This window comes from Bombyx mori, chromosome 5, assembly GCF_030269925.1.
Source record: "Bombyx mori chromosome 5, ASM3026992v2".
NCBI classification, from domain to species: Eukaryota; Metazoa; Arthropoda; class Insecta; order Lepidoptera; family Bombycidae; genus Bombyx; species Bombyx mori.
Genome location: NC_085111.1, coordinates 12,746,676 through 12,769,098, shown reverse-complemented (window position 1 = coordinate 12,769,098; position 22,423 = coordinate 12,746,676). Strand labels below are relative to the sequence as shown.

At 38.2% G+C, this 22,423-nt stretch overlaps 2 protein-coding genes across 3 annotated transcripts; one reads left to right on the top strand and one right to left on the bottom strand.

Annotated features, from left to right (window-relative positions):
* Positions 1-8,538: 8,538 nt before the first annotated feature.
* Positions 8,539-11,540, top strand: LOC101741589 (zinc finger protein weckle). 2 transcript variants are annotated; one of them, XM_004930392.5, is made up of 5 exons: positions 8,541-8,833; positions 8,950-9,698; positions 10,216-10,404; positions 10,796-10,904; positions 10,981-11,540. In XM_004930392.5, exons 1-5 carry the CDS (start codon positions 8,696-8,698, stop codon positions 11,083-11,085), a joined length of 1,290 nt encoding a protein of 429 aa, XP_004930449.1. In that variant the 5' UTR covers positions 8,541-8,695; the 3' UTR covers positions 11,086-11,540. The 2 variants fall into 2 exon arrangements, with proteins under 2 accessions (XP_062524460.1, XP_004930449.1); XM_062668476.1 differs by lacking the exon at positions 10,216-10,404 and having other exon boundaries at positions 8,539-8,833.
* Positions 11,191-16,799, bottom strand: LOC692764 (cdc2-related kinase). Its single transcript, NM_001043880.1, has 8 exons — positions 16,693-16,799; positions 16,488-16,606; positions 16,326-16,398; positions 15,720-15,894; positions 14,152-14,354; positions 13,159-13,386; positions 12,170-12,388; positions 11,191-11,455 (listed from the first exon to the last, which is right to left on the bottom strand). The coding sequence occupies exons 1-8, from the start codon at positions 16,700-16,702 to the stop codon at positions 11,268-11,270; spliced, it is 1,215 nt and encodes a 404-aa protein (NP_001037345.1). The 5' UTR covers positions 16,703-16,799; the 3' UTR covers positions 11,191-11,267.
* Between the last annotated feature and the right edge of the window lie 5,624 nt (positions 16,800-22,423).

Sequence of the window (22,423 nt, the reverse complement as noted above, 5' to 3'; positions counted from 1 at the left end):
ACTCTACATCTAACTCTTTAGGGATTCCGCGTATTACAACGCGGAGTTCGCGCTCCTCCTGGAGCGTATACGTATGGAAACTTATACGCTCCTTACGGAGGTAAGAAGAGAGGGCCCTATGGTCGTCGGGTGTTTGAACCTTAATTTGAATGCCGTTCGCGAGGTTACGGGCATTCGTGAAATTTATATTTTTGGCCTTAAGGGCCAGGCAAACTCGATCCCAAGCTGCCTTCTCCTGAAGGATAACCGGGGGAGGGGTCTGGGTTTTATTTTGTGCCACCGGACGCGGCGACGGAGTGGCACGGGCTGGGGGCGCAACGGGAGTCTGAGGGCGGGGGCGCGACGCGTTCACGGCTTTGCTAATTTTAGCGGCCGCGGGAGCTCGAGACTCCGCGGCACGCTTCTTACCCTTCTGTACCAGGGTGAATCCATCCGTCGATGAGGCGGGGGCGAGGTCGACCTCCATGTCCGAGTCAGAGTCGGAGCACGAGGAGGCGGGTGCAGGCGACCTACGAGCAAGTGTAGGTGTTTTAGAGGGCGCGACGGAGGCCGCGGATGATCGCTCAGCTGAAACGATGGTCACGGCGGACGACGCAGCAGCTTTTCTCGCCAGTATAGGCGACACGGGAGCGGCAGGCACGACAGAGGCTGCGGTGCTCAATGCAGAAGCTCTGCACGCAGGTAAGGCGACGCAGGAGCAGCGAGCGCGGCGGAGTCCTCGAGAGGGCTCGCAGTGTGATTGGCCTTGAAGGCCAAAAACTCCGAGGCGAGCTGTGGGTGGCGAAGTCGGAGGAATTCCGCGAATACAGCGTCCATGATCGCTGAGTACCCAGGTGGGGCGGCCCCGGGTCTTGAAAACACTCGCCTTGCGGCGAGGCCCCAACTTCTCGGACCTGAGCGGTTCTATTGAACACAGGTGGCAATGCGGCGCGATTACTACAGGACAAAGAAAAAGCACAACAAAACAGAAATTACGAAAAGAAACAAAACAAATAAATACTTGCAGGAAACCACTTTGTCGGCAGATGTACCACGAACACAGAAACAACAAAAGGAAACAAAACAAATAAAAACTTCCAGAAAGAGCACTTAGTCGGCAGATGTACCACAAACACAGGCCGCGCGAACAATGGCCGGGCTAACAAAAGCCGGGCGAACAAAGACCGGGCGATCGAGTGGACGATGAGCACGTCCGCACGTGACGGGTGCCTCTATCGGAATGTTTATTAATGCTCTAGATGGACCGCCGAACTCATTTCCCGATTAGTGCTAAGTAGATATCCATAGAAATCACGACGTATATACCGTCACTCCATTTGAAAGATGAGGCCTTGGAGACATTATATAAGTGCTGCCTCGCCCTTTAAAGCGGCACGAATGACTGTTTCGTGGGGCCCATACATATAATAATAATAATAAGGCTTTTATTTCCTACTAAATATTATACCAGTTATTAACAAGTATGATCACTTAACTAATGTAATACACATTTGTAGTTTTATGAAGAAACCCCGTATTGAGTCAAAACTTCCTCTAAAGATGCCCAATTGTTTCTGTCCTCTGCAATTTCTTTCCAATTTTGACCGTCTATCCTTTTAATTTGATCTTCACAACGAGTCAATGGTCTACCTCTGTTCCTTTTACCTAGTGGGCCTTTCCAAAATGTTAATTTTATGGCTCATAGATAGGATGGTCATAATTGCCGAGAGGCACAGAATAGTCCTTCGCTAGTACTCTGAAAGCTTTATTAAAGCAACACGTTTATTTTTTTACTTTTTCCACATTGCATAAAAAACTCGAGATTAAATAGTAAAAGCAGTTTAGTATCTACGATTCGCGAAAATGCAAAAAAATACTACGTTGCATATTTTTTGAAAGCATTGTATTGTCAACAGGTTATTTTTTAAGATTTTCCATTCTTGTATCAAGTTACGAAGCGATTCATAAAATAAATTAATCAGCACTCTTTGAAACCTGCACGGGTTGTGCTCCTTGACACGGAAAATATTTAATTAATCCGTCGGCGGGATCGTTTTTATGTAAACAAACAACTAATCGAAACCCGCAAAATTATAATTTGCGTAGTTACTGGTGGTAGGACCTCTTGTTAGTCCTCACGGGTAGGTACCACCGCCCCGCTTATTTCTGCCGTGAAGCAGTAATGCGTTTCGGTTTGAAGGGTGGGGCAGCCGTTGTAACTATACTGAGACCTTAGAACTTCTATCTCAAGATGTGTGGCGCATTTGCGTTGTAGATGTCTATGGGTTCCAGTAACCACTTAACACCGGGTGGGCTGTGAGCTCGTCCACACACCTAGGCAATAAAAAATAATAAAAAATCTATCTTCAGAAAATTCACCGTAAATAAACGCATTATTATACAGCGTTGCAGAAAATCACACTCAAAATTAATGCTATTTAATTAAATTCAGAAAATTCCTAAATATTAATTTTTTTTACAACATTTCATTTATATGTGTAGTTATTACATTTACCATGCAATAAAAACAAACTAGACGTCCCTATAATCCACGTATTAAATGGATACCGAAGTTGCTAAATCTGTGTAATTTCTGCTTGAGCCTAAAAAAAATTTCTTCAATAGAAGAGATTTAATCTGACTTAGATTCTCAATTACAAGGGGAAAATTTTCAAATCACTTTTTACCTTGAATCTTAACTTGCACACTGAATTCGTAGGCAGTCAGCTTAAGAAGAATAATAGCTTCACTATCCCTGTCACCGATATAACATGTGAGCGAGACAACTCATCTCCAACTGTGGTGCTTCTACAGATATTAACGGTGAAAGTATTTATCTTAAAGGCAAGTAGCAGTGATGTATCGAGAGCATTAATTACAGATCACAGACTTAATTATATTACACTCTAAAATATATATTCGCTATTTCACTGTCTAGAAAGGTTTTATCGTTATAGTAAAAATTTTTCTCTCTTATTTTCAGACATAACGAGGCTCTTATAGATTATTAGAGGGGCTTAGACAATTACATTTTGTAAATCAGATTCTTAACCCTGGCTCCACACAGTAAAACTAAGATTGTAACAGTGCTATAGTGGATTCCTATCGAATGATCCAAATTTCTAAGTAAATTCACAATTATTTTGTATATTTATGGCGCGACGGCATATCGCGTTCCTGATTTGAAAGTAATTTTTATTTTACTGTGGTAATCACTTAACAAACCATGAGATTATCCATGATCATTTTAATTATTTTCTACAAGAAATTAAAACGCAGTCCTGAGAATTAGAAATAAACAAACAGCATCCGTAAGTAGTGAAGTATAAAGTTGTGACCACCATCCAAGAAGTAAGTTCGTGTGGCGGCAACGTATCAGACAAATCTATTATGTGAAAGGGCTTCGAGAGCTTACTGAACTTGAACAAACTCAAAGACGTTCCCGCTGTTACTTTTATTTATTTCAACGCTTAGGCATCTTGTGTTGTGCATTTTGTTGTATTCATTCACAAGCTCCTTGAAATTTTATGGACGTGATATAGTTGTATTATTTATTTTTATTTCATTTACATCAGATTTTGCATCCATATTACACTCATTAACATTTCATTTATACTAGAATTAAATAAAAATAATAACTACAATCTCGGCCTAAAACAAAATCAATAATAATAATAATTAAAACAAAAAATCAAATAATAATAATAATAATAAAACAAAAAATTCAAAATTTACATCAAAACTACCTTAACCTAAAGGCTGGTTTGGATCAAGAGTGCTCAACATGCACAATTATTGAATAATGATTTCTTATTTACTCGAACAATTTCTCATGTTCATTCTTCAACAAAATATCGTCCAGTACTTTGTAAACACGCTGTAATGGTTGATCGAGAATGCGTTAAATGAGGAGGATATTACGTGATATTTATTCTAGATAATTCGATCAGATGTTTACAAAATATGTAGAATGCGGTGTGAAAAATAATTAAGTAGAATAATTTGAATGTAACATTATAATGATATAAAATAATATTATTATCGGAAACATGAAATATGTTTCAAAGTTAATCTCTCGTAAATTCATTGAAATAAAATTTAGCCACGATAAGTACCTACATCTATGCACAGCTCACGTGAATACTTTGTCTTCTTCTTGTCTTTATTACTTTCATAAAGATAAGGCGAACCCAGAATAAAATTAAAAGAAATCCGGCTTTCGTGCACAGACTTGAGCTAATTTAACAGTGCTTTTTCATTCATCAATCATTTTCACAGGCTGATTTTGATTCCAGTTCGTCAAACATTCAATTCCTTTTAGCACTAATGAAATATATTTTTACGGAGATATCGTTTTTGTTAAATTACATTTGATATTTATTTAAATGCAATATTATTATGAATAATATTTTCTTACTTCAGTAATACTTTCCTTTACCACACAAATGGTAAAGGAAGGTATTACTGAGAAAAAAAATAAAACCCCGGGCTTACACTTTGAAATTATTTATATATTTATTTATTTATTTATTTATTTAATAAGTTGCACCAACAAAGTGATCATCAATACAAAACATTGACAAATTGACAAAAGTTATTAGCAATAAAAATTATTAGCAATAAACAAAGTTAAACATTATTCTATGATACATATTTCTTTTTTGTTCTGTTATTTAATTTTAATATGTATAATTATTCCTCCCATACATAGGCTGCCGAGTATGTGGTTCATCTCATCTAAAGCTATCACCGGAGCTGTTATATGAACGTGCACATGAATACTTATTTCTAGACTATGCGATCGTTAAATCCAAAGTCTTAAGTTGGAAAAACGGAGCTTCAGAACAGAACGCATCATTGATACGCGTCAGAAATAGGTAGAAATGTGAGAAATATTCACACAACTTACCTATCAACAGTGCAAATACTATTTTATTTATTTATGTTGAATAAAATGCTTTTTATAAATATTATTTATGTCCTTCCATTAAATAACAAGCAAAGGGGTCACATATTCATCAGACTACAGTCCTTTGTTCATTACAATGTCCTCAAATATATAACGTCTTTAGCCGAAACTTGGCTTTTGTGCAATCACGAATCCACTTAGTTACCGCTCCAAGAGGTTGATTTCCCATACGACGGGACTCCCTTTAATTTATCCGCAGGCTCCTGCAAATTTCACTATTGGACAATTCCAACTTAAGGAACGCCTAATCCAACTAAAGTTACCCGCTCCGTGATTATTTAGAAGAGTCGTGAAGGTCAAAATCTAAACACAATTTCCGTCTACTACAAACTAATTTACTACTGCTGGGCGTGTGAAATTAATTAATAGTAATTTATCCAACGTGCCTGTTAAATGCTTTTGTAAATACATTCCGTATTGTTATGAAAGTTGATGTAGAATTACAATTAAATTGTGAAGTATTTTTCATTATTTATTTTTTGTTTCATTGTTTTAATTCTGTAATTATTTATGTCGACTGAATCAATACCCAAAACAAGTTAACATTATAGGTAGCCACGTTTTGTGATGATTAGGTTACAGTTTTTGATGGTTCCAAAAAACATAGTTATTATTTTGATATATAGTAAAGTTATTTTATATAGAAAAGGAGAATGCCATTGTATTGAGTGGAGATACGAGCGACCCAGGCGGCTCCCTCACTGATAAAACAACCTTTTAAGAAAATGTAATGCTATTATTTGTTCGAAGTGTACATAAATGGATATACCGAACACGTATAAATACATATATAATATATTATTTACGGTGGTCAGACTAGGTAACATTATAGAATTTTAAAAAATGTGAGCCGTCACGGGACGCCTGGCAGATGTGAAACATCGACATTATTTTGTAAAAGTAATATGCAGAAAAGAACAGATTGTGATAGGAACTAAATATGTCATAATGATAAAATAAAATATTACGAAAAAATAATTTGTTTTCAAGTAAAACACAGGTTATGTGTACTGTAGTAAACAACACTGTATACACTACGGAGTATACACTATAGGTATCCGAGCTCAGTGTAGCGAGAGAGATGGCTTAACGCCGGATCGAGTGGGAGAGAATCGCACAGTCGATTGCGCATGGCGACGCGTCGCCATTGCATGCGTCGCCACGCCAGAAATCGGTTTTACGTGCGGCTTTAGATATTTCACATCTACTGATATTCAGTGTGCAGTGATTTGTACTGAACGCCAAGTGTCGTCGTTATAAAAAACAATAAGCCTCAATAACAATACAAATGTATGCATAGCAAGTGTTTACTATTTTTGTCCGTGACCGTGCCGCGTTTATTCTCGGTAGACTCTACCCCATGATCTGTAAGCGGAGTAAAATGTCCCTTCGGAACAAGGTGACACTTTACAAAACTTGCATAAGGCCCGTCATGACTTACGCGAGTGTGGTGTTCGCTCACGCGGCCCGCACACACATAGACACCCTCCAATCTCTACAATCCCGCTTTTGCAGGCTAGCCGTCGGAGCTCCGTGGTTCGTGAGGAACGTTGACCTACACGACGACCTGGGCCTCGAATCTATCCAGAAATACATGAAATCAGTGTCGGAACGGTACTTCGATAAGGCCACTTCGATAGGGCCAGGAGGCCCACCCCTCCTGGCTGAGCCTTTGCTCGCCCACCTGTCCTGGTGAAACTGGAAAGGCCTCCGGGCCACCAGTAATCCATCAATCATAAAAAAAAAAAAAACTAATTTTGTTGTTTTTATAGATAGACGTAGCATACAGCCCACCTTAAGATGGGTGATCGCTGTCGCTCATGGAGGTTGAACTGGGGCAAAGTCAAGTTAGTAACTATATTAAAGACGGTGTGGATACATAGCCCAATGAATTCATACCAATTGATACTAAGTTCATAGCTTGATACATCAATATGTTTTGCATGTTAGCAATTCATTATGACATATGACGAAATACGCCGACAGGTTTCGAAATTAACATGAGAAATTGTTTTCTTACCGAAAATAAATGTAAATATTCCTACTCTATAGGTATTTCAGTGATTGGTGCATTTGGAAATATGTACGGGAAATGTTGTCTGAAAAAACTTCAGTAAAACTCTTCCATGGATATGCGAAATGAATACTACCAAATATCTCTATACCGGAGATTAACAAACGTATGGGCTATGTAGAACATTTTTGTTTACAATACTACAGTCAGAAGTCGAATACGGAACACGAATAAGAAAACCTCAAGCTTAGCATAAATGGGCCTTTAAATAAAGCATTGCGGAAATTTGTCGGTAGTTGAAACGTTAATCTTCCTAAAATTTGAATTTTCATATTCAGTTCGAAGTACTATCCCTGCAACCTTCTGACAATGTTGCAATTCTTGGGACTGACATTTCGCGCGATACCAGTACCGTAATCATTTGGAATATGAAGCCATGTCGTCATCAAAAAGGCTGGGTGTCCTCAACAGAGTGATGCAGTACTTCGCTGGATAAAGAGTTGTGCTTTACAAAGCACAGGTCCAGCCACACGTAAATTACAGTTCCCATCTCTAGACTGGCTCTCTGTTTTGTATCGTGTTTTAGTCCACCTTCAAGGGCAATAAAAAAAGGCCGATGGCACACATCGAAAAGCATTATTTAAATGAAGGTTGTACTTATTTGGCTATATTCATTTCGATAGATCCTTTAACATATTGGACATTATGATACGGTAGAATATAAGGTGCGGTAGGGTTTTTTTTATTTTTTTATTGCCTTTGTAGGCAGACGGGCATACGGCCCACCTGATGGTAAGTGGTCACCGTCGCTCATGGACGTCAGCAATGCCAGGGGCAGTGCCAAGCCGCTGCCTAAAATAAGTAAGGGTATAAGGTAATAACCCCGCATAGTTGGGTAAAACTATTTCAATCTGCCCATTTCTTCCATTAAGCAGTCATGCGCTCAAGTCAAGTTGATATAGCCATAGTTTAAACTCATACCTCTTGTCTAAAGATAGGCGGTGTCAATGTGGAGTAAATGTACTCTGTTGCCCACTTCATAGTAAGGTACTATTTATTTCCGAAAAATCTACGGTAGTCAAATTCGAATCAATCTCTCGAACATAACTAAAGGCAAATTTCACCACAACAAAAATTGATGAAAATGTAGTGAAAATGTAGTGAAAATGTAGTGAAAATGTAGTGAAAATGTAGTGAAAATGTAGTGAAAATGTAGTGTACTGAAATATTCAAGCCGCCTTAATTTTTTTTGTACACATGGTCGTGATATTGTGAAGTAAGTACTCCTGAGATAATAACCGAAAATCGAATCGAAAGAGCAATCTAGTTAATGTACCTTTGAATTATTGTGGCAAGATACAGATTTATTTAAAACGTATCGCACAATTTTCAATCCTTTAACAAAAGCTAGATTACTTCAAATTAATTTCAGTGTATATACATAAATACATTTTATTTTCTTGATTATTATTCGACTACTTAAATATCAAGCTCAGAATGAAACTTTAGTACCTACTTAGCCAAAGAGAATATGATCAGTAGGTTTTACATTGTTTTTACGCTACGAATAAATAATACCTAAGTCTTTACGTACCTATCAAAGTGTCATGTCGTTTGAGTCAGTTTGGTTATTTGGATATTAGATTTACACAGAAAAAAAAACATCTAAAATTCGGTCATGTACAATTTAACATAACTTTAACTTTTGTAATGCCACGTAGTTCAAGAACAGAATGAACGATTTCGGAAATCTGGAGAAAATCATTGTACGTGAACTGTCCTGCCGTTTGTGTCTTTGTACTGATGTAGTGAAACTCAAACCTCTCAGCAATGAAGTAAAGAGAAAACTCAAGAGGTTATTCGATATAACAGTATGTATCGTTTTGTAGTCGCTATTAAACATTAACGTTGCATGGTGAACTCATAATATATTGTTCTTTTATAACTTAAATGTCATATGATTTGAGAAGCTACTTAAATGTTACAGGTTAGAGCAGACGACAACCTACCCAAGGCAATATGCCACGATTGCCTGCAACAAGTTTCAACTCTACATTTGTATGCCGTGAAAGTAGAAAAAACCCAAAAATTCTTAGAGTTTCATAAACAAAAATCAAAAGGTGAAAAACAAGATGGCACAACAAATAAAATGACACCATTAATAGGAGCACTCTCAGTCGAAGATTTAAAACAATCTAATAAAAATTCCGAGACAGCTAAATCAAGTCCCTCGCCAGAACGACAGCATGGAGACACAAAAATATCTAAACAAAAACCTGTTCAGCCTGTTCTCAAAAAATCTCCTTTGGACATGAAGCTAATGGAAGCCATGTCACTCGATGAATTTGCGATTACTGAAAAAGTTGATAAAAATCTCTTAGGTACAAGTCCAAAAAACAGGCTTTCTCCCATCATAAGAACTAAAATAGTGAAACAAAATAGTCCGAAAGCTGAGCATCTTGAAATCGGCAATAGCACATTAGACCCTGTGGTTCTAATAGATGGAAAACCTGCCAAACAAGGCTCCGCTTTGGATAAACAAATAACGCTCTTTTACAAAATGGAGTGCTGTGTGTGTCATGAGAGTGGTTTCAATTTTAGATCTCTGATGAAACATTATAAAGATAGACATGGTGTTCCCGGTTATGTTACATGTTGTGAAAAGAAATTCCACTACTTTTATCCCAAGAAAATTATCGAGCACATGGCTTATCATCTACAGCCAAACATTTTTATGTAAGGGAAAAACTATCTATCTTCTTCGTCTAACTTTCAGCCCACAGACGTTCACTGCTGGATATAGTTCTCCCCCAAACCTTGCCACAACGACCGGCCCTGCGCTCCCTGCATCCAGCAGATTGCCGCGAACCACAATAGGTCGTCGATCCACCTTGTGGGAGGCCTGCCCACTCTAAGTCTTCCGGTAGGCGGTCGCCACTCGAGAACTTTCAACCCCAGCAGCCATCCGTTCTACGAGCAATGTGCCCTGCCTACTGCCACTTCAACTGGGTTATGTTGGTTACCATGGTTTTCCTGCGAATCTTCTCATTCCTGATTTGATCTCGCAGGGAAACTGAGTATAACCTTCTCCATTGCTCTTTGGATGACTTAGGCCTTCTGATGGCCCACTGTGAGCGACCGCCATGTGAAACCATGCTATGGCGCCTTCTCGGTGCCATTAAAAAATAGTTTTCAATAATTTAATAGCCTCGCACAGATTGCAGTCTAGAACTTCATTGATTTTATGTCACAGGTGTCCAAGTTGTCACCATAATTTCCAAACGTCACAAGAACTATCAGAACATCAAAGCAACGGTGGTCGGTCTGAAGGAAAAATAATATGCCCAAGATGTACAGAACGGTACCCTACTTACCGCGAATTAGGATGTCATATAATCACACACAGGACTGAGAGATTGCAGTGCGATTATTGTGGCAAATTGTTAGTTTGTTTTGAATGTCAATAATTTTAAACTTTACATTAACAAATTTTTATTTACGAGCAAAGGTTTGCTAATAAATAAAAATTGCTTTGTTAAAGTTGCTGAAACATAATTGATTCACAGCACTTTATAACTACTTTAGTTATTACGTAGGTTTAAGCGATATGAAGGATTATTGGCAGTGATCAAAGTCGAGGTTACATTCCCTTTCATTAAGATCAGCTGACTTAAAAAGATTTTGACCTAGCGGCCACATAATATTGCAAAGCGCAGAGCGAGATGTCCACCCCGGCACTCAGACAGATTTAGCACCCACCTATTTTACTGTTCACTTCAAATATATTCAGTATATATTATCATTAATAAATTCTGTACTGAACTTATTTTCAGTTTAAAACATCACCACCGCAAAAAGACTATAAATCACATGGAAGACGTAATATTGTGTTCGCAGTGCACACGATCACTGAAAAACATTGATAAACAGGAAAAAGAAAATGTAAGAGACGCCGCTGTTGAATTTCTATTAAAATATAAAAGAAATCATAACCTTAATTTTAATCTTGTTTTTGTAGAAAGATAAAACGAAAGCAAAAATCAGTGAAGCAACGTTGCAAAAGTATCAAAAGTTCAGACAAGCAATGGGACTCTCTGGTGACGAAGACGGATCTACCGACTAGAACTTTTGGCCTGTTAATTACCAACACTTTCCACGCATATTAAAATTGGTTTATTTAGATTTTCACGCTTTTTAGAGGCATTCCACAAATGAAACAATTTAGCGTACCTATTAAATCTTTATTTCAAATATCAGTAAATTCTTAACCTAATTAGTACTCCGCAACTTATCAATACATCTTATCTACTCTAGTCTGCGTTTCTTGACCAGCGACCCCAGTAAATCTGAAATAGCTGGTAGATTGTTTGTTTGGTCGTTCGCTCCCGTGTTAAGATTGGACAGTGGTATATTCAATTGATTTGACGTCGCCTTTGTTTGTCCTTTCATATTTCTATGTTGTGGGAAGCTGGGCATTAATTTCGGATCGCACGCTGCAAATGAAACAAGAAATCGTTTATAGTAAATGTTCCACTAAAACAACTAAATATAATTAAAAGTAAAAAAACTATTAAAAAACGTGTTTGATTATTATTATTTTTAACCTATTTTTCCTTCATCCTATTATTATATTGTTTTATCTGTCCTTCGTGCGTGCGTAAATTCTCAAATTGAAGTCTTGTAGTTTGTGAAATTTACGTTAAAAGATACTGTGATATGGTATAGGTTAAGCTCATAAAAGCGTATTAAAAATACGTTGCCTGACCAAAGCTTCGAGCGCGGGTATTTTTCATCAGAGCTGATAAAAAAATCCTTTTTTTTTTTATTGCACTTGTAGGCAGACGAGCACACGGCCCACCTGATGGTGATTGGTTACCGTCGCCCATGGACTTCAGCAATGCCAGGGGCAGAGCCAAACCGCTGCCTGCCGCTTAATACTCTCCACAAGCCTCGTTTGAAGAAGGACATGTCATAGCGCTCGGGAAACACCGTGGAGGGGAGCTCATTCCATAGCCGGATGATACGTGGCAAAAAAGACCTCTGGAAACGCACTGTGGATGACCGCAGTGGCTTCAGGTAGTATGGATGAACTCTACTCCGATGGCGGGCGGTGCGATGGTAAAAACGAGATGACGGTATCATCTCGAACAATTCCTCAGAGCACATTTCATTTTATTTATTTATTTTATTTCAGTATTTTTACTTACGTAAAGGTTCTTCTTTAAAGTATGAACTCTGTAGGCACTCTTCGGCCGTGGCACGTTTATTGGGATCGTACATGAATAGGAAGTTCAGTAACCGTAAGCCGGCAGCCGAGAGCCACGGGAACCTCTGCTTCAAATTATTGTATGGCTGCTGTTTCAGAGTGAAGTTCTGCAACGCTGGCAGTGCACTAAACTCTGGCCAAATGGCATCCGATGGGGTGCCTGTAAATATAAGATGTTATCAAGATGATACGTGAAGGAAAAACTTTGTATCCCTTTTTACGAAAATTGCGCGGACGGAGGAGTATGAAATTTCCACACCTATAGAGAATATAGAGAAGGAGTGCAGAATGTTAATATTTTTTTAATTATCCCTAAAAATACATTAAATCAATAAAAAAAACATTACAAACAACACTACCATGTATTTGACGCACACGCGCATGCATACTATTTATTTATTGTCAAACTTTTGTTCTTGACGTCTGTGGTCAAATTGAGAATAGATTAAATATTGTTTGTCTTTATTAATATTTTTCTATAGTTGTAGTCTTGGCGAAATGTGTGACTATAGAAGTATGATAGTCTTTGAAAATAGAATCATAATAGTGCACAAGTTTTAATTTCAATTAATTATAGTCGAATTTCGACTACTGGGCGACCACTAGTACTCATAAAAACAAACATCTATTTGTTGTAGATGACTTCTATGCAGGGCATGCTGCAGTGTGACAGACTACACAGAAAGATACCTTAGCTTAAAGTGATTTCCTAGAGTTAATTAGTTAGATTTAATAGTTGATTAAATTCCTAGCAAATTCCCATCATAGCCAGAGCCATATAGAAACGTCTTATCTTTGAGATACAGAGACCAGGTTGGGCTTTCAAAATTCAAGATAGATACATCAGTGTCATCTAATTGTTAATAAATCAGTCTGACACGTCACTTTTTTATGTATCTGATTGTGTAATTTATGCAATATGATTTTTACCAAGTAAATCCACGATAAGTTCAAGCTGTTCTATCTCGGTTCTTCCGGGGAGCAATGGTTTGTTGGCAAGAAGTTCTCCAAGAATGCATCCAGCTGCCCACATATCCAGTGCAGGTGTCTGTCGTGGTGACTGCAGAAGTAATTCGGGCGCCCTATACCATAAGGTGACAACACGAGGCGTTGCACTTCTGGCCGGGGCGCCTAACCAACGAGCTAGACCGAAATCAGCTGAAATATAATTCATAGGTTGAAAACAAATCTCAAACATTGTTTCTTAATCTTAGGATTGCCATCAGAAACATGTGATTAACATAGATGAGATGATATGTTCATAGACCTAGTTAGTTTACAAGAACCAACATTGATTGAATAATGTGCTTGTAAAAAAAACATTGATAACCATGATTCACATTAGACACAAATTTTTAACTTTCGTTATTTATTTCAGCTCTGGAACTAAAAAAGTTCAGAAATAATATTTGACAAATAATTGTGAAAGGTTACAAACAATTTTTTACTGGTCGCAAAATTTCCTTTTTTTTCCGACGACCACAATACCGTCTGCACTGGACATCGACAACAAAATGTAAAAAGTAACTAACACAGATTAAAACGAACATTTTGATATATAAATAAAAATTTCAAGAAAAATAAAAAAAAAAAAAAAAATTTGAACTAATCAGAACAAGTAACTAAAACTTACATTCCTTTTTTCTTTTATAAAATTTCAAATTGTTATTATAATTTGGTATAATAATATACACAAGAGTTCACCCATTAATATAATAATTACTGATAACTCAAGAATTAAATTTATCTTTTATATTTTGTTTTGTTATTAACATTTTGATTAAACAACAAATTTAAAGAAAAATATATGACTTGCGAATGCAATCGTCAATAACTACTAAACAAAATGAAAATCATTTGACGAACAGAAAAAGCTACAGCAACCCCTGTTTTTTTTAGTCAGATAAAAAAATTATATATTACCTATTTTGACACAGCCTTTATCAGTTAAAAGAAGATTGGACACCTTCAAGTCCCTATGCACAATGAAGTTGGAATGCAAATACTTTAGACCCTTCAATACTTGCAGCATCAAACATTTGACTTGAGATTCCGTAAAAGGTGAAGACATATTATCAAGTAATGAGGCTAAATCTTGTTCGCAGTACTCCATTGAGAGAAAAATGCTGAAAGAACAACATCAATATATTTATAATTAAGAATATAAAGAAACTTATATAATCTTTGTAAATATATTTCTTCTTTACGCAATCTAACAAATATCTCAGATCTAAGAGAATTTCCATTAGAATACAATAAGTCCTAAAAAGTCCTTAAAGATCCTAAAACTCATAAGGATTTAGGATTAACGTATTTATAATACTTTGTTATTTTTTTGAGCTAAATAGCTGCAGTTGGTTAGATCCCCAACCTACAGGTAGTGCTTCCAATCAGGCTACTACACGACTACGACTACTTCTTTACAGAACCAAAATATTTTGGGAGGATGTAAAAACTGAAACTGAACATTTATTTACCATTATTAACATATTTCGTAGAATAATAATTATTAATAAATAACTAGTCCTTCTTCTCAATTTCGATGTACCCAATTAACAAAACTATCTTTTGCCAATTCTTTTGTTACATTCTAATGGGATGTTAACACAAGACTATTTTCATCAGTGAGCTTGAAATAGTAAAATAATTAACAAATGTAATCAAGTAGTCAGGGGTAAACATAGCCCTTTAGTTATTTTTTCTTTAAATTAACTCCAACTCCTTAAACACTCATTTTGCCAATGTCCACAAAAGATTCCACAACTGATGACAATGTCTATTTTGTATATTTTTAACAGCAATCCTTTTAACATTCCTTTTAAAAATTATATATCATTTTAAATTTGCTTTATGTTAGTTTTTGAAATCAGGTATCTAATGCAAGAGTTATTGGATCTGATGGATACGTAAGGACGTGTCTAGGGCGACGACGGTGACTTGCTCCTATGTGATCACGATTCGGGGAGCGGTCAGCGGCGGCAATGATAAGGCGATTATCATGACGCATAGCCTTATCGAAGTAACGTTCCGACACTGACTTCATGTGTTGGCGGATCGATTCGAGGCCCAGGTCGTTGTGTAAGTCGACATTCCTCACGAACCACGAAGCCCTGACGGCTAACCTGCAAAAGCAGGATTGTAGGGACTGGAGGGTGTCTATTTATGTGCGAGCTGCGTGAGCGAACACCACACTCTCATAAGTCATGACGGGTCTTATGCAAGTTTTGTAAAGTGTCACCTTGTTTCGAAAGGACATTTTACTCCGTTTACATATCATGGGGTAAAGTCTGCCGAGAATAAACGCAGCACGATCGTGGACAATTTTAATATGCAGGCGGTATGTCATAGATGCATCCAGGGTGACTCCCGGGTACTTGACCTGGCCAAAGAGGGTAATCAGGGGTCACCCTTAATTTATCAGAATTTCTAGAAACAAACTGTAACTTTACTGTATCCATATTACAATAGTAGGATAGCTTATTCATACTTGCCTCTCAAGTGAACGACCAACTAACACCTCTTTGAGTTGCACAATGTTCTCATGTCGACATGACATTAGCACTTGAATCTCACGAAGGCCACTCAGCGGTAGACCATCCTTCTCCACATCCATTCTGACCTTTTTCAAAGCAACTATGCTGCCATTTGCCTTGTTCTTAGCCCGGTCTGTTTAATATTTATATATAGTTTATTTAATAGGTAGAGCTCACTGTTCTCCGAATACTATAACAATGTTCATGCAGATGGAATCTCGATTGCATACGGAGATTTGTTATTCTAGATATGAAACAACACCAATCAAAACCACCAAAAATTCATAAAAAAAAACAAAAAAAAAAACATAAACAAACACAGATTCCTTCAGTAAATGCCTCTGACAGATTGTATTTTTCATTTTCATGTATTACATTAATCTTAAGAAATGGATGGGTCTTGATCAAGCACTTGAAGTTTGTGGTGCTCTTGAAACAATCTTTGACAATTTTGTTTCATTTATATTTTAACCGATCAGCAATATGCTAAAAAAATGATTACTAGGAATTTCCAAACTCCTACTAAAATTTTGCAAGGTTATTGAAGCAAATCAAATAACTTACAGACTATTCCGTATGTGCCTTCACCAATGCGATTTAATTTTTCGAATTCTCCCACAAAACGACATTTTCCTAACTGAAAGTAACAAAATGTTATGATAAGAAATATATTTATGAATTCAACAATATTCCGGCATTTTTAGGTTATATTTACGATTTTCTTACTATATCTTTTTCTGGTATTTCCATTGTTTTTCCCGTTCTGAAAGATATAAGAACACCTTTTCTCGTCCCAGGACCTGTAGGATCCACCACGTCATGATTAGATGCAGATTTTTCCGAACCTGAAAATTTTAATTTTCGGAACATAATCACCACAACACAATAAAGATGTTATTATATTTATTATAGCTGCAACTCATTTATTTACCTTGAGACATTCTTTTTAATTCAAATAAATCTGAATAGTAACGAAAGAGTATTTATATTTAGAGTTTAAACTACTATAAACTATCACGCAGTTTTAATATCTCGAACACAAACAAAAATCACTTGCAGGTCTAAAATATTAATCGTATTTTATCTATGCTTGCAGGTGCTAATCTTTGCTTTGGGACTTTTTGGCGGGAACGCGAAGAGTAAAGTTGTGTGATTTGTTTTATTTTGTCTATTTAGTGTTTCTTCGGGTTTAGATGTGTAATAATAGTGGTTTATTAACTGCCTAAGCCTATAATTTAAATAAAAGAAACCTGGACTGGTAGCTTATGGGATTATGTAGCTAGATACATACCTACTCTATTCTAACTATAATGCCGAGTTTACATTACGAAATTAGTGTCATGCATGTTGAGCTCAGTTTCACGAAAGTAGTTTCGATATATGCGAAAGTAATTTCGTTAAAAATTAGTGTCGCGAAATCCACAGTATCGCAGTAACCATGGCGCCAACAGCATCAAAGCTATAATTTGCTATATTCAATGTAGCTAAAGAAATGCTTATATACCTATAAACTTAAAAAAAGACTATCAAGAAAAAAAAAAGTTGGTAGATTCGAGAATGGTCAACAAGAAGGCATTTAGGTGCAATGAAGTTAGTCTCTGAATTAGCAGATGAAGATCCTGAGAGTTATAAAAACTATTTTCGAATGAGTGAAGATAATTTTGATTTTTTACTATAGGTGTTTCGGGACCCTTGTCATTGATATTCATTAATAAGATCTATATTTTTTTCTGTACTCCATCATTGGTTTGCCATTTTCAACGCTTGAAGCGCGTCCGAACTAACAATACACACGTCTGCACAGCGCAGGCCCTTTCACGACATTAGTTTCACGTCGCGTCTACACTATGAAATTAGTTGCATGACACTAATTTCACAAAAAAATCGCGCAGGGCACGAAACTAATTTACATGCATGAAATTAATGCATGCATTACAAAAGTATTAAATTACACGTGAAACTGTTGGTAAAACTAATGTCACGAAATTAATTTCACGCCACTAATTTCGTATTGTAAATTCGGCTTTAAACTACGCCCGGACGCATACATACATTATACACAATACACATTTAGGAAATATGTTGTCAACTGTCGTCGTTGCGGATTAAACTCAAACTGCAGTATAGGAAGCACTTATTTATTCCACACGCACCTTAAAATCGTATACATTAACAATCAATTGGTTTTTATCCTTTGAACCTTTTAAAAACGTAAAACACAAATTTTTATCTCATGACATTTTTCCCTCAATCTGACAGCCTGTCTTTCTTTTCTTCTGGACGTCTCCCGTTGTTAATCTGTGTGTGAAAAACCATTCACCACACCACACCCCCACGGAGAAAGATACGCCAGTTGAGAGCCCTTAATCAAAATTGTCACTATACTCTTAATATTACGCATAATTAGGTATACGTGCGAATGTATTACAAGAATAATTGTATAAAACGAAGAATTATAAGTGAAAATTACAGGTAACAAGTAACAAGTACAAGGTAACGATAGGTAACAACAGGTAACAAGATACAAGTAGTTCTTATAAATCAGTAATTTTTTTAAATCTGACACGTCTGCCTGAGCGTGTGGTATAAGGCTCTTTTGTTTTCTCACCTTGAATTTTTATTGGAATTGACAGCGGCCTTGTTGGCAGCGGCAATAGCGGCGGATTTTCCAGATCCATTGGTCGTAAGGCTTGATTTTGCTGACAAGACAAAGGCTCGGCTTGCTTCCGTTCATCATCAATGTGATCTATGAAAGCCGGCTTAAGTCTGTCTACACTCACGACAACTTTGTTATTTTTTATGGACAGTGTGAACGTTTTCCCATCAGGGGAGCGTTCTAATACTCTATATGGACCTGTATATGGCGGCTGCAATGCCCTGCGGATGGTATCGTCTCTCAGGAAAACATGAGAAGCGCTTTCCAATTCCTTGAATATAAATGGAGAGTTTTTACAATGTCGAGAAGCAGGCACTGGGCGTATAGATGACATTTTGTTACGCAATTGTACCACAAAGTCGGTGGCATCCTCAATTTTTTCTATTGACGAGGAAGCTATTAACAGCTCTCCAGGGAGTCTTAAAGGTTCACCGTACACCGTTTCTGCGACTGTGGCTTCCAAATCTTCTTTAAAGGCTGACCGCATTCCCAGCAAAACCATGGGAAGGGATCTTACCCATGAATCTTGATGGCATATTAATGCCGCCTTGAGCTGTCTATGGACACGTTCAATCATTCCGTTTGCGCAGGGATGATATGAAGTAGTCCTTATACGCTTGGTGGCGAATCGAAGCAGCAGCCGGTTAAACAAATCGGATTCAAATTGGGATCCTTGGTCTGTTGTGATAATTGACGGTACTCCAAAACGGGAAATCCACTCCCTGGTAAAAGTTTCCACCACTTCCTCTGCCGTGATGGTGCGCATAGGCCACACCTCTGGCCACCTGGAAACCCTATCAATTGCCGTCAAACAATATCGGTATTCGTTGCAAACCGGTAATGGCCCTACAATGTCTATATGCACGTGCATGAAGCGACCGGATGGTGTGTTAAAGTTTCCAGTAGGAGCTGAGTTGTGTCTTGAAACTTTGCTACGTTGACATGCGTCACAGCTTCGAGACCAAATACGGCAGTCCCTTTTCATCGATGGCCAAACGAAACGTTCTGACACGAGGCGTGTGGTAGCACGGATACCAGGATGACTCAAGTTGTGCAGTTGGTTGAACGCGGTTCTTCGAAAGGAAGGGGTCAAATACGGACGTGGCTTACCTGTAGAAACGTCACAATAAATTGCCGATTTCGCTTCTGGAGGGCTGATTTTAGTTAGGCTCAGGCTAGAGCCATTTTGTAACAGATTTTTCAATTCAGAATCTGTAGCCTGAGACTTCGCGAGTGCATCGTGATCTTGATCCAGCGCGATGGCGTTGATATCGATGCGTGACATTGTGTCAGCAACGATATTGTCCTCGCCCTTAATATACTGTATGTCAGTCGTGAATTGGCTTATAAAAAACAACTGGTTTAACTGAGGAGGTGGCAGCTTCTCGCGTCTCTGTAAGAAAGCATATAAGAGTGGTTTGTGGTCGGTAAAAATTGTGGCATGCTGGACTTCTAAAATATATCGAAAATGTTGAACACTTTCGTATACCGCTAATAATTCTCTGTAGTAAGTCGGCCACTGTCTTTGCTGGGGTGTGAGTTTCTTACTAAAAAAAGATAGCGGAAACCACTTACCATTTACCTTTTGCTGAAGGCAAGACCCAATATGAACACTGGAGGCATCCGTGAACAGACCTAAACTAGAATTACTCACAGGATGTTGCAATAGCGTCGCCGAGGACAAGCTTTGCTTGCAGGCTTCAAATTGCTGAAGTAGCTCTGGGGACCAAGGAAATGGCCTGGCACCCTTGCTCTTTGTTGCTACGAGAGCCTCAATTAGCGGTGCCTGAAACTGAGCAGCATGTGGAACAAAACGCCGGTAGTAGTTCAGCATACCGAGAAATCGGCGCATACCTTGTACCGTCTCAGGAGGTGGAAAGTCCAATAAGACTTGGATGCGAGCCCGAGGAGGGCGTGTCCCTTCACTGTTTATGTGATAGCCCAAGAAGTTAACTTCATCTACTCCCAGAGTACATTTGGAGGGGTTAATTACAACTCCGTATTCTTGTAGACGTTCGAAGAGGGTTCGAAGGTGTTTCAGATGAAGATTCTCATCAGCTGAATGAACGAGGATGTCATCAACGTAGGGAAAACAGAAATCAAGACCCCGTGTGACCTCATCAATAAATCGCTGGAATGTCTGTCCCGCGTTTCGAAGCCCAAAAGTCATGAATGGGAATTCGAAGAGGCCAAACGGTGTAACAATTGCTGTCTTCGGCACGTCCTCCTCAGCGATCGGTATCTGGTGATAAGCTTTTACTAAATCGATGGTGCTGAAAACTTTTGAACCAGAGAGGTTATGAGCAAAATCGTGAATATGGCGCACGGGGTACCTATCTGGAACTGTTCTGGCGTTTAGGGCCCGGTAATCGCCGCATGGACGCCAGGTGTCGTCTTTTTTAATTGTCATATGCAGTGGTGATGAGGCACTTTTGGATGGTCGAGCTGTACCAGATTGCACCATATCCTCGAACTCTTTCTTAGCTGCAACTAGTTTCTGAGGGGCTAAGCGGCGGGGACGGCAGGCAATCGGAGGCCCATCCGTTGTTTTGATGAAATGGACCGTATGGTGCTTAACGACTCGAGGCAGCCCTGGTGGTCGTGTAATGTCTGGAAATTCTGCTAATAATTCAGTAAAAATGACCTTTCCAGATGCAACTGCTCGAACACTTGGTTGATCAATATCAGTGGTTGAGGCAATTGATGATAGTCCTGTGGTCCCATCAACTATCCTTTCATTTCTGCAATCCGGTAAAAGATTGTAAAACGCTAAAAAATCAGATCCGATAATTGCAGAGTTAACGTCGGCTATGACAAATTTCCAGACAAAGTTACGGCGTAGCCCGAAGTTTAGATTTAAATTAATTGTACCGAAAGTCCGAATGCAACTACCATTGGCAGCGCTTAAGTCGTATTTGGTAGCCTTTCGCTTTACTGGTAACCAGTGATGGGGGAAACAACATAGGTCTGATCCAGTGTCGATTAAAAAACGGTGCTTGGTCACTTGGTCAATGACAAACAGGCGGCGGCCAATACTATGGCAATCAGTTGCCGCCATTACTGACTGCTGTTTGGGTTTTCCGCCTTCCAGGTGCAAGGAGTTACACATTTAGTTGCATTATTGACCCACCTCCGATGATACCAACAAATTTTAGGGCCGCGAGATGATGATCTGTCACGATAAGGGCGGCTCTGTCGCCTAGATAGGGCAGCAACTTGGCTACTGATCTCTTCTAGTTGTTTGGCTAATGAACCAAGGGTTAAACTGTTCGAAGATGTTGCGGTCGAACATACCATAGGAGGAGTTTGGGCCAACTCAAGAATTTTGTCGGCTAGTTCTGACAATTTGTCAAGGCCAAGGTCAGCCTGTGCTGCCAGTATAGCTTGAGCCTGATGAGGCAAGCGGCGTAACCAAAGTTGGCGTATAATATTGTCGTCTGTGAGTGTGCTTCCTGCAAGAGAGCGTAGGTGTCGGAGGAACTGTGATGGTTTTCTATCCCCAAGTTCTTCATCACTCAGAAGTTGTCGAACTCTTTTTTCTTGTGATACAGAAAGGCGCTGAATAAGTATGCTTTTTAATTTTTCATATTTTTCTTCAGTTGGTGGGTTTGTTATTATGTCTTCAACCTCTCCAGCTATTCTTTGGTCAAGGTGACCTACAACATAATTATATTTAGTAGTATCTGTCACAATATTGGCAATTTGGAATTGAGCTTCAATTTGAGCAAACCAAACAGCTGGTTTGTCAGCCCAAAATGTAGGCAATTTGACTGTAACTCTACAAACTTTTGTTTCTCTCTCATTTCCTTCAAGTTGTTTTTGTAGCGCTGCATTTGCAGCCAAGAGTTGTTGCAGTTGTTCCTGTATTTCTTGACTGGCCATTGTTAAGAAGAAAAATATAAACTTAGTTTAATAATATAAAACTGTATAAATAATGTTAACTATACCACACGCTCAGCAGGAATTATACATATAACCAATTATAGTATTATATTACAATACAAAA

Bases quoted from the DNA above. Each gene is read 5' to 3' on its own strand.
- LOC101741589 (XM_004930392.5), top strand. From the start codon at position 8,696: ATGAACGATTTCGGAAATCTGGAGAAAATCATTGTACGTGAACTGTCC. The intron at 8,834-8,949 runs GTATGTATCGTT...TAAATGTTACAG, and splicing joins AGAGGTTATTCGATATAACA to GTTAGAGCAGACGACAACCT. The intron at 10,405-10,795 runs GTTAGTTTGTTT...ACTTATTTTCAG, and splicing joins TGCGATTATTGTGGCAAATT to TTTAAAACATCACCACCGCA.
- LOC692764 (NM_001043880.1), bottom strand. The intron at 16,399-16,487 runs GTAAGAAAATCG...TGTTACTTTCAG, and splicing joins AAATACCAGAAAAAGATATA to TTAGGAAAATGTCGTTTTGT. The intron at 15,895-16,325 runs GTAAGTTATTTG...AATATTAAACAG, and splicing joins AGGCACATACGGAATAGTCT to ACCGGGCTAAGAACAAGGCA.